The 14,193-nt window shown below is 43.6% G+C and overlaps 3 protein-coding genes across 4 annotated transcripts; 1 reads left to right on the plus strand and 2 right to left on the minus strand.

Moving 5' to 3' along the window:
* The first annotated feature begins 571 nt into the window (after positions 1–571).
* Positions 572–4,521, plus strand: LOC131213846 (CD81 protein). Its single transcript, XM_058208028.1, has 5 exons — positions 572–816; positions 899–1,093; positions 1,156–1,329; positions 1,595–1,810; positions 2,214–4,521. Exons 1-5 carry the CDS (start codon positions 751–753, stop codon positions 2,364–2,366), a joined length of 804 nt encoding a protein of 267 aa, XP_058064011.1. The 5' UTR covers positions 572–750; the 3' UTR covers positions 2,367–4,521.
* Positions 3,562–7,348, minus strand: LOC131213845 (protein 60A-like). Of its 2 annotated transcripts, XM_058208026.1 has the most exons (9): positions 7,229–7,348; positions 6,866–7,108; positions 6,513–6,712; positions 5,569–5,755; positions 5,347–5,501; positions 5,148–5,242; positions 4,873–5,052; positions 4,616–4,750; positions 3,562–4,545 (listed from the first exon to the last, which is right to left on the minus strand). In XM_058208026.1, the coding sequence occupies exons 1-9, from the start codon at positions 7,285–7,287 to the stop codon at positions 4,420–4,422; spliced, it is 1,380 nt and encodes a 459-aa protein (XP_058064009.1). In that variant the 5' UTR covers positions 7,288–7,348; the 3' UTR covers positions 3,562–4,419. The 2 variants fall into 2 exon arrangements, with proteins under 2 accessions (XP_058064009.1, XP_058064010.1); XM_058208027.1 differs by having other exon boundaries at positions 3,563–4,545; positions 6,866–7,263.
* Positions 7,349–8,811: 1,463 nt separating this feature from the next.
* On the minus strand, positions 8,812–12,513 carry LOC131213363 (docking protein 3). The gene is made up of 2 exons (XM_058207391.1): positions 12,307–12,513; positions 8,812–11,757 (listed from the first exon to the last, which is right to left on the minus strand). The coding sequence occupies exons 1-2, from the start codon at positions 12,388–12,390 to the stop codon at positions 10,162–10,164; spliced, it is 1,680 nt and encodes a 559-aa protein (XP_058063374.1). The 5' UTR covers positions 12,391–12,513; the 3' UTR covers positions 8,812–10,161.
* Between the last annotated feature and the right edge of the window lie 1,680 nt (positions 12,514–14,193).

Genomic DNA, 14,193 nt, shown 5'->3' on the forward strand with positions numbered 1-14,193 from the left:
TAAACGTCAACGGGCCATTCCGCAGATGATTCCTCAATAGAGCGGACATCGTACTGACCGATCGACCAGAGGCTAGCCTGCCAACCAGACTCTGCAGGCAACTGACAAGCGAACAAAAATCAGCGAATCAATTTTTAAGAGCCATTTAGTACAGACGTAGTCAAATATTTAGTATACGTTTAGTGATCATATTATTGCATTGTTACACTGTTGGTACCAATAAAGAGTGGTGAACAATCACAATCCTCTCCTTCCGGCCTTACCACGAAGACCAGCGCCGAAGGAGTAAAATTATTTTCCCGCATCGGGAACAATTTGGAGAGAAAAAAAAGCTCTCCACTACAGTACCAAGAAGAATAGCAACAACGCCTCTGTGCCGTAAAAATGTAAACAAAGCCAAGCGCCCAGGGGCACCAACATTGCCGAGTCAACGGCGAAGCAGCGCACTGACAGCTGCGATAATAAGGGTTTCGCTCACCGTGTACACGCACAACATCGACGTCGTAGGCTGGCTGCTGCTGCAACGGTAGCATCCTGGAAAAAAGCGCCACCCATTAAGCGGTCATACGAATGTCGCACAGTTCGACACGGTGCCAGTAAAACCAATATACTGCCGATTAAGTTAAAGGTCTCCGGTTAGCTGTGCGGGTTCAGTAGCGGAGCGTGAAACGCAGTGCCAACCGTGTGTGTCAACGAACCGTTTGTTTCGTGAACATTTGTGTAGCAGAGGCAAAAAGTAGAGCGCACAAGATGGGTATCAAAGGATGTTGCTCGGTGGTTAAATATCTTGTGGTTTTGGTGAACTTGCTTTTCCTGGTGAGTGTGCAAGCAAAAAAAAAACCGTCCGTACGGCGGGTTCATGGACTATTCTCATTCCGCTTCCGGGGTTCGGTTTCAGGTTGTCGGGCTGGTCATCATTTCGCTCGCCATCTGGATGCTGTCGGATCCAACGTTCCTGATCTCGCTGACCCAGAACGAAACGCACTACACTATCGGGCTGTATATCTTTCTCGCGGTCGGCGGGTTGATGCTGGTTGTTGCCCTTCTCGGGTGTTGTGGGGCACTGAAAGAGTCACAGTGGGTGCTAACATCGGTAAGCTGGTGTCCACTTCTTCTTCGTTTGGTTCGGTTTCACTTATGAGCTCCTCGTTACAGTTCTTCTGCTGTCTGTTGATGGTGCTAGTTGCGGAGATGGCGGCTGGTGCTTGGGCATTTCAGAACTCCACCAAACTAGACAATGTGGTCCGTTCAGCCGTGAAAGATGCAGTCCAGACACAGTACGGCATGATACCGACACGTACCGCCACACTGGATGCAATTCAGCAGCATGTAAATATTCTACCTTGCGTTCTACATTTGCTCTCTTCTGTCGAGCTGGAATCGTTTGCAATTATCTGCGTGTTTGAATCTAATACACATCACACCACGCCACTCGCTTTCTTATCGCATTTTCATCTCAAAGCGTGGTGCTACAGCCAAAGAACGATATTCGTTTCATATTCATATTATTATTTGATAGATTTCAGCACGACACTTCTCTCAACTTCATCTGTGTCTGTACATATAGCAAATTGTACTGATTTTCTCGTTGTAGTACCAATGCTGTGGAGCGGAGGGACCGAACGATTGGCAGTCGAGTGCTTATAACAATGTTGAGCGACCCACGCCCAGCATCGAGATCGGTAAGCTGCCGGTCAGCTACAACTTGCCGGAAACGTGCTGCAGCTCGCACATCTCTCCGGAAGAGTGCAAGGTCGCTCGCCGAATGGAGTACGCAACCTCGATCAAGCGCGCCAATATTTTTGCAGATGTGAGTAATTGTTTGCTCGGAATAGCGCATATAACAACGACCCCACTCCAATCAATTGCTGGTTGAACGGTAGCATGAAACAGTCTATCAACCGAGTTGTGGCTTTCGCCCCACCCGTGAAAATGCAGAAGAAGAAGTGTACGGGGATTGTCTTGCCGTTGGGTTAAAAATAGATACACGTCACTCGCATAGCTAACGGTGGAATAATCCAAGCATTCCCACACAGGCGTCGGGCAATATGATAACATGCACTATTATTAGCGCCGCCGACAAATATGGGGACTTGAAACTCGTTTTTTTTTCATGTTCTAATCTCTTCTACTTTCGATATTCGATTGTACAATGACATCTACAATAATCTGTTTCTTGTTCTATTTTTCTTCAACTTTTTCACCATCGATAGGGTTGTATGGAGAAGCTGGTCGGCGAGATTCGAAAAAACATCAAAACTATCAGTTACGTCGGAGCAGCGATCGTTGGTATCGAGCTGCTTACCCTTATACTGTCGTTGCTACTGTGCTGTACCATTCGCCGGAACGATAACTATAAGCACTGAGTCAGATAATCGATATCTAACGACAGTTTGCATTACATTGCTTTTAATCCCTTTTCATACTTACACTTAAAACGATACATGATATGACGTCGAATTTTACTTATCCGGCCACTAGAACCGCCGAGCGTTCCTGGTCTGTAACAGAGAAGCCCAACATCGCTCGCGATCGAACGCCTCATCCGCCAACTCGTTAAACAGAGTGTTCTTCCATCGCTAAGGATGCATTCGCACAATCTCTTTTGTCAAACTCATTCTCACCATGTACCTTCTGTCCTTCCTAACGGCCTAAGAAGATTTTACAAACCGCTTCAGCATCCACCATCTGCTATTCTCATGACATGACTAGCCCACCGAAGCAAGGTGACATAGTGCGTACAACTCGCTGTTGTACCGTCTCTTCCACTATCCCGTCACACATAGGATGCTCCAATGTGAGCTCTTGAACTAAGAGAGTTTCGTCGATTTTGGACAGTCCATCTCTAAGCATCCAGGCATATGTGAGTACTGGGATTATAAAGGTTCTGTACAAGCCTAACTTCGACCTCTTGACACGAGATGTGACCGAAATAGTTTCTTTAGACGGTAGAATAACCTGCTGCCTCCTAGCAAGCTAACCCGAATCTCTATGGACCAGAATCAGGTTGAACTTGTAGTAGATGGTCCCTGTGGTCTCCACTTCAGAGTTCTGAATGGCCCGCTCCTGCGCGACGCAGAGAAGGACAAGCTTGGCCGCCTCCTCAATGCACTCCGTTTGTGGTAGCAGATAGGATTAGAGAGCTTGTCGTCATCCTGCGCCTGGCCGGTTACGTTAGGCATGACGTCGAATTTTAGTTACAATGGTTTACTAAGAATCTTAGTAGATAGATCTGACGACCCCCGGCCATGACAAAGCTTTTTATATTAATAATACATACTTTTCTTGATAACATTATTACTTTATACATATATATATACATATTCATATATACATCTCTCACTGTACGAATGTTTGTATTAATAATTTTAACTTAACACATCATTCATCATATTCTCAGCTCATCAACGAATGATGCGCCAAAGCCAAATATAAAGATGCATATAATCGATGTTCTACAAACAAACAAAACAATCAGAAGAATTGATAAAAAGAACAACTTGAAACGCACTTATTTATTTAATTTTCGCTAATTAGCATACTGTAGTGGATGTACCTAGCTTTTTATAGGTATTAGTTTGTAACTAGTTTAATGCCTCCGCCTTTTTATTGCGATCACTATATTTTTTATTTTTTAGTTGCCAAAGACATGGCAGACTTTCGTAAATTTTTATAAATACAGGTCAACACTTTCGCGAACGTTGACGAAGCGTCCAAAATATAAATAAGAGGCCAAAACAAAACATCAACAAGTCAACCGCCCATAATGTTTTTGGCATTACAAATTAATGCCAAACTGCTGCGCTTCTGTCAAAACGTATATGTTTTTGGCCGAGGCGTAAACAGTTTGGCATTACAAATTAATTTTACGCTAGTTTTCACGCTTCGTGTAGCCGCCTAGTAACACAAGGATTTTAATTACAATCTATAGATGCTTTTATTTCTCCTTTCTCCAGTATATTCACAATTACAGCAGCATTGCAGGTGTAAATTACATAGATTGGTTCGATGCTTCTACTGAAAATAATACTTGTCTATGCTTTGTTAGTGCAATCACCTTTCTCACGATTTCTATGTTGATATGTGTTTATGATCAAATGATACATCCAAGCGCAAATAGATTAGTAATGTGGAAATTTCATATTTCCCAGAAAGTGATGAATTTAAACATGGCCACCCTTCTCTGGCTTCACCGATAACGGCAGTCTGCTCTCAATATTGTGCAGCATTGGGATTCACATACATACATTAAAATATATACTTCAAAAAATGCAACACACTCGCAAAAGACAACAATGATCAAGGCAAAATTGTGATCATGGACATAATATGATTCTACGTCACAATATATGAGTGATATACAACTTTTCTCATTTCCACCTTGGGCTGAATCGCTTGTGGTTGCATTTTCTTTTTTTTTCAATGACAACCGCAACTTTTTACTACCATATTTTTATACTTCTTGAGATTCACGTTGGACTCGTCGATGTGATAGAGCACAGATATCGGAATCAACTTCGTCGGAGCGCAACACGGCTTAGGAACCTGCAATAAAAATCGTGGCAGAACGTCGTGAATTGTTTGTAGTTTTGCGACGGTCCCAGTCATCGCTTACCTTGGTCGGATGATTTAGGTGTACAAGTGTCTGTACTATGGCGTGATTTGTCGCGTTCATATGTGCGTTCAGTGGAAAGTTGCATTCGCCGCTGCAATAATACGCACCGTAGCCTTCAGGCGCGATGATCCATTCCTAACACAGTGACAGTTTATAATAGAGAAGAAAAAGACATTCAAAATTAACAGTCATCGCAATAATGTACGGCGCAATCATCCCTTCAACTTCATAGATATCCCACTTCGCCAATTGCTTACATGCCACTGTAGGTCCTTGAAGCTGACGTACAGCTGTTGAATGCGGCAGCTCTTATGATGATCAAACTGTGGGTGGTACGGATAAAGGGGATTTCTGTGGTCAGTTTTTCCCTTACGCCGACGCTGGCCAGAGTTGCGCTTGTTGCGAGTTAAATGACGCTGCAAGATCGGTTTCATCATCTTCAGAGAAGTAGTATCAATGGGTCGAAGAAAAGAAACAGTAAGCAATAATATTAAAAATGAACACATATTCAGAATCAGGATTCTATACAAACCTGTTGACTGTTGGCATACACAACCAGAAACGGTTGATACTCTTCGCTGCCGCGTACACTAACGAAACCGGCATCGTCCAGCTTGACTTCGCGTTCTGAAAAGAAGTAGCACAATATAAGAGCCATTTGTAGAAATCCTTCGACTATAATCGCATGTACGATAAAACCGTCGAAGCAACTTTGTCCGGTAATTATTTACCAACACGATCACCAAAGTACGCGCCAATGTACAATCCGTGGTTGGCCTGGCGGTTTTTCAGCCATAAATCAACCGCCCCAGTTACGTTGATTTCCAGCCAACCCTCAAAGTCGCCCGTCAGCTTCAGGCTAGAGATTTCCGTCATTTCGCTTTCGCTGGAATGTGTTGTACGGAAAAATGAAACGATACTTGCTTGAGCCCAACCGAACGCCTACCACTTACCCGTCCAGTTCAATGAGCGCGTACACTGTCAACGTAAGAGTGGAGTTGTACGTGCTAAACTTATTCAAATTCAGCTTTCGATAGAGCCGTAATTCAGCCATCAATATGCTGACGTCGTTCTCGATGTTGCCGATGCTAAACCATAAACGACGGCCTTTCTCGTGGCGCATTTCACTACCATGGTGATCTGCAACGTTGAACACACGATGGCAGTTAGTGACATTCAAATTGTTTTTACTAAAAGCAGCGTTTATTGGTGCATACGCGCCGCGTAAAAAAGCGACAAACCACTAACGGTTGAGTTAGTCGTGTTTTAGTCCAAGTCTACGTGCATACGGACCACAGTTGCGGTGCAATAACTGTGTTGAAGAAAAGTAGTCGTTAGTAAGAGAGCAGTTGTATTCTTCCAACTAGTGTATCAGTAGCTCAACACTGCCAAAAACATTTCATGACTTCGTGATACACACCTATTCCTGAAGCAATCAATAAAATAAGTTATTGAATTGAAACTCAGCTAACAAAGTGTTGGATATCAAGAAATCGATAAAGTATTTCATGTACTTATTGTTAATATTTTACTTATACCATTCAAGCGCAAATCTACATATTATTTCTTTAACCCCAGGGCATACTGCTACATCGATACATTTCTATGTGTTAAAAGAATAAACGGCGGAAAGAGATCGTCGTACGCAGACTATAATGGAATAGAAAACAGTACAATAAAAAAAATAAAATAAGTATAGCAACATACCCCTATTTAATCATACATATTAGTAACGCACAACATCGAATGTGTCCGTCAGTTAGAAATTTTGGACCTGAATAACAAAGTAAAATGAATATACGTTTAGCCATCACGGATGTTAGTAAAAGATGCAAGAAAAATACGAAGAAAGCTACTGTAGACGGGCGAAAAAAGGAACTCTGTACGTAAAACTCACTCTTATTCAAAAATGTCATTATTATATCGCTTTCTTCAATCGCCTTTCGATCGGCATCGGTGATCAGGATATCCATGCTAGCACTACGAACCTTTCGTGTCCGCGAGTATGCACCACTCTCACCGATCACCGTATTGCTCTCTTCCTGTTCCTGCTGCAGCTGATCGTATACATTGAGCAAAAATTGAGGCGCAGATTTACTGCAAAAAAAGCGAGAGCGACCGAGAGGGTTGTGATGAAGCAGAGGTGGAGGGGTGCATTTGGAGTGCGTTGAGTGTTGTGCGTCGTCGAGCGGCGGAAGCGATGCGTTTCGCCTCTTCGCGATGCACCCATGGGTACCGAAGCATGCTTACCCGACTGAGGAGTGAAGATGGCGCACCGCGGGTCTAGGACCCGGCAATCCGAGTAGATTTAGAATTTCATCTTCGATTTCCTGCTGCTCGTCGAACGACAGTGCGTTCTCCTGTATGGTTTGGTCGATGCCGTTATCAACGTAGATGCCAGACAGGGTCGTTGGCGCGGATGCTATCGATACCCGCCACCAGCAGCAGGAAACCAGGAGCATCGGAACCAAGAACACTTTGCGGTTCATTGTGCTGCGTTCATGGACCGTCGCGATCGATTAATTTTCACGCACAATACTTTACGAGTCCGCTAGGGTTTCAGTGCAAAACACGCCTGTGTGCTGGACTGACAGAGAAGATAAAATTCTTTACCCCGATCGTTCGCTGCCTAGCGTAGACCCTTCCAAGAAAACTGGGCCGACTGTGCACATAAAGTTGTTGGCCTGTCGCAGTATTCGTGGCCCGATCTTAAGCCTATCATTCGTCGGCTTTCTTCGCTCAGCTCCGAAGTAACTAACACACACTACCTTTAGTCTCCACACAAATACTCTATCTCTGTAAACGACAGAACAACATTCATCAACAAACGAAAAACTACGACAAACAAACTGTGAAGAAATATTTGAAAACGCGTTTCACGATTTATTGAAAAGGAAAAAAAAAAATCAACATTGCTTCCAGCAATGCCTTCTGACAATGGCTATCTGGGTGCCCAACTCAAGTTCTACATGTTTTGAATCTAAGTTGACCATAGACCGACTGCATTACTTTCAGCGATAGGGTTTTCTCAAGCCGATAGATCTCAGTGGCTACTTCAGGTGATATTTTCGAATGCCCTTTTTATGCTAAGCATCTACGCTAGCATCTAAATCAAACACCCGTGTATATAGTGCGTTTTTGTGCGGAAACCATTTTTGCAACACAACCCAACGTCGGAAAAAAGTTTAAGCTTAAAACGCTAAGTTAAGCTTTTAATCTTATTAGATGTCGCCACCCGATGCTATAAGTGTGGCCTATATTCGCGTATAAAATCTAAACTAGCTGTTCCCGGCGCGCGTCGCCTCGTCGGCTTCCAATCCAATCGGTTTCCCTTCTCATTTCCGATTACTCCTCCTTTTCAGACGATCGGACTTCCCGGTGACGTATCCGGTCGGCTTCCCTTCAAAACTCAAACTCAAAACTCGCACCAGCTGAATTCGGCTAGAATTGCTTGAAAACTATCCGAGTTTACCTGAAGGAAACTAGATTGTGTATGGCAGAACCCCTTTGTAAAGAGGGGAGGGGTTTCAAACATTCACCAGAACATTTCCCCTTACACAAAACTGCCACCTGCATAAATACGGCCCGGTCCGTTCCTCTAAGATTAAAAAAAAAAAAAAAACTGCCACCTGCAGAATTTGGTTCGATTTGCTCGGAAACAATCCGAATTATGCTGAATTTTATGTTATGTTTGTATGGGAGCCCCCGGAGGTGTGGGAGGGTCAAACTTTCCTCTTCACTGTCCAGTGTCACAAAACTACGCTGTGCGGAAATTTCATGCGGATATATAGTTATACCTACGATCCAAGAAATCTGTAGATCTAAGGTTAGTTTTGCCGTACGGAACTCAAATTAAATTATTCCTTTCAACTTCTACTAAATACGCAATGGAAACTTCCTGGCTTACTTACTTACTTAACCTTAATGTTTTCGTATGCATCCTTATCTCATCCCCAGTCATCATCCGTTTAAGAAATGGGTCTATTTCATTCCGTTTGGTCAAGTTTTACCGTTTTTTCGCTGCAGACAGCGAGTTAAAGTGACATTTAAAAAACATTGTACCGGTAGGTTCTTAACATTTAGATTAAACACAAAAGCACAAAACCATATTTAACAGAGCAGATATGAAAGCCCATCATATTAATCGATGAATTATGAATTCGATGCCCACAATATGAATCAAACTCTTCTACGGAAGGAGACCCTAGTACGTTCTCCTGGTAGGCTTTAGAAATAGCCTAGAAGAACTTAAAAAAGGCAGTAGCATATGACTTCTGGCTATTAAACTCAAAAACGGCGTCCGATTTTTTAGTTTTTATAAAATTATGAGCTTTATGCAAATTTACAATACCGCGCTAGATTTACATGTATATCTCAACAATTAAAGTGGTTGGAAAAACAAGAGATTTTTTCTTTATTCGGTGAGCACTGATTGCGGATACCGGCGCTATGCCCTAAAAGCCCTTTGACAATAGGGATAAAAAATTACAATTACTGCAATGCGGTTCGAAATAGCTTAACGTAAGTAGTTTGTTTTTGTTATTTTGAAACTGCCACAGACTGTATGGCACAAAGTGTAAAAAATGGTCGCACATTTTACAAATAGTGATAGTCTATTGAAACAATATGTAAAATCATTCTTATTCCACAATAATATGCTTTAAATCTGGTGGCTTGTGAAGATGTTGAATATTCTCACACTAATTGGCACAAAACTGCTAAGCAATCTGCATATATATATATTCATAACTTTTGTTCTTAAATTTTCGAATATCCTAACCCTCGTCAAAACCAAAAAGAGATGACCAGATCGACACTGCAGCGGGAATTAATCCTGTGGAATGTGCTTGAGCGTTGCCAACCTAGCATAGGAACAACCAGGAATGCCAACAAATGTTCAGTTCCAATAAAAGAGACATATTTACGATTGCTTACAATATGAGCTGTCTTTAGTCTACTTTTGATTGCCACATTTCGCTTTTTTAGCTCGGTTCTTATTCTTAAACCTAATGAAAGCATTAAAAAATTCGTTGTTTTTTAGGGTTTCATCAAATCGTTCTTCGTAAAAAGTACGGAAAACGTATATGTATCCAGTATCTTTTACCAACGTGCGTAAACATACTAACTCGTAGATAGTTGTTATATTATTAACGAGTGTGCTACTTTGTAAGCAATGAAATATGTCCTGCTTCTGCCCAATTATTTTGACATCGGTAACTGGAACCATGGTTCAGATATTGTAAATTGTGCCACGACCAGTGACCAAGTGAACTTGTCTCTATACTTCGGTTTTCAACAGTCATATCACATTTTGATAGCCTTAAAAACGTATTCAAAAGCCCTGCTGTGGACATGCGTTACAACCAGCTAGATTATATTTCGCTCAAATGCATAAATATGCACACACGTTGTTAATATGAGAGAAACCACGGTGTTGATAAGGCTATGTGAAACTTTTCCCCTTCGTCTCGTCTTCGTCTTCGTCTTCGTGCTATTTGTATAATAATCCCGGTTTCTTCTTGTCCTGAGCTCAACAATTAGCCATTTCACACTCGCTTCGGTTTACTAATGGTTGCGTAATTGATTGTAGCTGCAATGTTTCGCTGATCTTCTTCGTTGAATACTAAAAATTCAAAACCCTCTTCTGGTAGTCGACGGACGGTGCCACTGGAACCGTAGCTGTTGGGAGGACCAAGCAGGGACGGATTTTGCTGCTGGGGTTGTTGATTTGTTCCAGTGGTAGGTTCGCCGATGATTTCATAATCATCCGACGGCACTGCTGACGAAGCCGCTGGGTGTGTGTAAGCTGTTGTTGGATCGCGGCCTGCTAGTCGGATAGGCACGATGGTTTTGTAGTCGCCTGACGAGTGGCGGGTTGTGGTTCGGAAAAAATCCAACCTATCGTACTCCAGTCGCTGAACCTGGTCAATTCCCGACGTTCCATTTGCGTGCGGTGTCGGAACTGGAGCTGCTCCAAATGAGCTTTTTGGTGTTTCCGGTACGTGTGACGGCTCGGTGTGCTTAACGTCATTCAATCCGTACAGCTTCCATGCATCAGTAATGTCCTTAACACACTCATAGTCTAGCTCCTTAACTCTGCATCGGTCCATCGACTCCTCGTTAGCTGGTCCAGGCGCACTGGGTACGAAAATAGACTGATTCCGTTGGCCACCAGTACACTGCAGTCCGTTGTTTCCGCCTGTTTTAATAAACACGGTCGACACGTTCGCAAGCTTTGAATCCTGCTGGTCACCTACAGTACCTCCAACAATAGGCATCCCCTGTTTGCGAGGTGGTTTCGTGGGTATAACCGTTTTACCGTGCTGCGCAGCAGCAGCAGCAGCATCGTGTATCGCGGGTAACGTATCGATCGAAGCCAGGTGCAGCGTAGCTACCCCGTCGTCACAGTGGATGCCCGGTAGGGGACTTCGGGAACCCGGTTCCATGGCTAAAGCTGCGCAAAGTTGGCTGCTCAGTCCATGTGCCTCGTGTTCTAATGTCGACGACGAGATGATCTTCTTCATTGATTTCATCTTGGTCAGCATACAACGGAAGATGTCTTGCGGGTTAGCGTTGTCTAGCTTGAACGTACCCTCACCTGTGTTGCACTTCCGGCCAGCCTCGAACGTAAACTTGCCCTCTCGGTAGCCATACTTACGAATATACCGATAGGGCCAAAGAGCCACGGTAATGCTTTCGTCCTCGTAACACTTCAGTCGCATATCAGTTTGGCCCAGCTCAAGTGTATACATCTTCGGTTCGATACCATTCTTGATCGAGGCATCAGTAGCTATAAGAGTTACCGTGTAGATACCTTCACTGTACGAGGAGCAGTACAAATCATTATCCTCTTCAATTGTATTTTGCCGCGGCGGCGTCGGGGCTTGATTCGATTTATCCTTGAATGCTACTATCTGCAATGCGTTGGTCCACTGACGGGCTAGCAGCTCATCTGGCGAGTAAAGCTGTATTTGGCCCGTCTTCGAAACGATGTTGATCGTGTTTTGAGGCGGCTGATCCAGTACAATCTTAACGCAATTTTCCAGCGTTACGATGCGTGCGGTTTTGTCATTTTCGGTGTCGCTGATTTCAAGCCGTTCGATCCCGTGGCGGCTCGCTTTGAACAGTTGACAATATTTAACCTGAAAACCAGAAACATGTATACAAGTCTTATGTTTACTGGGGTTTACTAAACTGCCTACTACTACAGTCGTAACTTAGCTACATAAAGGGCGGCCGATCCCTAGTCGTGTGTCCTTAGTTCATTAAAATTAAATAAGTAACGTAAACAAAACAGCGCTTTTGCAGGTCTTGTTGACAGTCACCAGCCTGCATTTTTGTTGTTAATGGCAAAGCCACCAGTTGTTTACGTTCTTAATGTGATTTTAACAAATTAAGAGGCCACGACTACGTATCGCCAGAATATTATGCAGCCAAGGTGCGGCGGTGCATGTGGGTACCAGACTTCAAGGTTTACTTCTGCCCTAGGTTCGATTCTTACTGGTTGAGCACTCAGTGATTACGATGGAATTTGAAAAAAACTGCACCAGCAAAAACCGCAATTCTACACTAAATAAATTTAAACGACGAGCACACGTGCATAACGCAACCAAAGAACAGCTACCGTCACCAGTACCAGAGCATTGGTTAGCTTCACGAGTTTCCCCTGCATTCTGCAATAGTTCACCCACCTTTTTTGTTACTCGCCATGAAAAGCCACTCTGTGATCGGATCGTCAGGAAACCGGACAAATAGGGACTCTCTTCTTCATCCATCGTAGGAAGCACACCACATAAGAGAGCAGGGAAGGCTACGTTCGACGGCGGTACCACGGACTAGGATCATCCAAAATTACTTTTAAGTTTGGGTTCAACAGACCGACGAACACCAACTAGAATTGCTTCTGTCTCCACTCTTCCTAATTCATTTCTAATACTGGAGTGCAGCGCTCTGACGTCTCGCTCAACAGGTTTGCTTCGAATTTATAGGCGCGCGTTGAGAGCTGCACATGAGAAACGATCAGTCGATCAAGTCTGTGATCAAGGCATGGCATTTTGAATATATGATTCGCCGATTGGGCAAGAATTTCATCTGGCCATTTAATACATATTAAGCCAATATTTGTCAATAACACCGTCCATGCGGACACGTGTGTACTGTGTGTTTCCTTAATCGCCATACATCACTTTTTATAATGGTCACAGTGATCAAACGAGTTTGCAGTATGCATCTGTTCCTTGAGCCCTTTAAAAAGACGACGACAGCCGAAGTTGAAAGCAAATGAAAGTAAAAATGTTCTTCTCTCTTCGATCACGCGTTTCACATTTTCTCCCTTTTTCTCCTTCTCCTTCCGCAATTCGTTTGAGAAAAGATACCTGTCAGGAGTATTTCCTATCTGGTTTACTGGTATTTCTCACTGGCAGCGTATTTCATGCACATAGCGTGGTACGAATGCATCTTTGTGTGGTTAGATAGGTTGGGGGTGGTGCCTTAGCCCGGTTTTCTAATGTCGATTGTCCATCGTAACCGCAACAGGTTAGCTATGTAAGGACCGAATGATACCGATAGTTAATGCTTCTCTGTTAATTAATTGTTTTGAAATAAAATAAGTGGAAGAGAAAGCAAACTCGACTGATTTGTTGCAGAGGGGCCTGGTTTGTTAACGGCCATCACCAACACAACTGCATTATGTATTGTACACGCGCTGTCATTTTGTAACTGCTCTTGCTTTGATTTTATTATACGGCGTTTATACAATAGCGATGACTGACGGCCATGCGGTTAGTTGGTGATGACGAAGACATTTGTTTACATCACGACACAGTACTTGGAAGTCCGTTAACGAACCTAGCCCCGCGCATCCAATCGATTAGTTTGACTTGAGTTTAACAATTTTTATTGTTATTTTACGAACGACAAGAGAAGCCGGTGTTGGGTGTCGACCCGAATTAGGGACGGTACGGAGGTGACCAGGTAACTGTTTTAGAGTGAAAGCCAGCAGGTAACTGTTTGAAGTGGTTTCTAATGTAATAATTTTCAATGCGGTTTCTTATCGTATCAGTTTGGAGAGCCAAGTTTATTTTGTGCGAAATGCCACAGCGCTGACTACTGCAATATTAAGGCATAGGAAGCGTTCACTATTGTAGGCATATACAAGCAACCGTAGGCATAATGGATAGCGTAATCAATCTGGCTGAGTCGTCCGAGGAGCACGAAACCCCCTCTGATGATTCGCAATGGTCCTTCAGAAGGCAGGGCGACTGTGGTTCGACGGAACCTACACGAAGAAAAAAGCGGATGGCGGAACCAGTGGAACAAGCGAAACCGGCATCGTTCGTTCCCGGTTTAACGGCAGATTCATCGGAAGAGCAGGAAACAGTCTCGGATGATTCGCAGCCACCTGCCCCCAAAATTCAAAAGAAGACCGACTCACCATTTGCCACGTTTTCTGGAAAGTCACTACGAATGATGCAGGCAATGGGTTACCAAGAGGGCTCAGGCCTGGGCAAGTCCGGCCAGGGGCGCGTAGACCTCATCGAAACCTCGTCGCAGAAGGGCCGGAGTGGCTTAGGTTAGTA

The sequence above is a fragment of the Anopheles bellator genome, chromosome X (genome assembly GCF_943735745.2).
Source record: "Anopheles bellator chromosome X, idAnoBellAS_SP24_06.2, whole genome shotgun sequence".
Lineage (NCBI taxonomy): Eukaryota > Metazoa > Arthropoda > Insecta > Diptera > Culicidae > Anopheles > Anopheles bellator.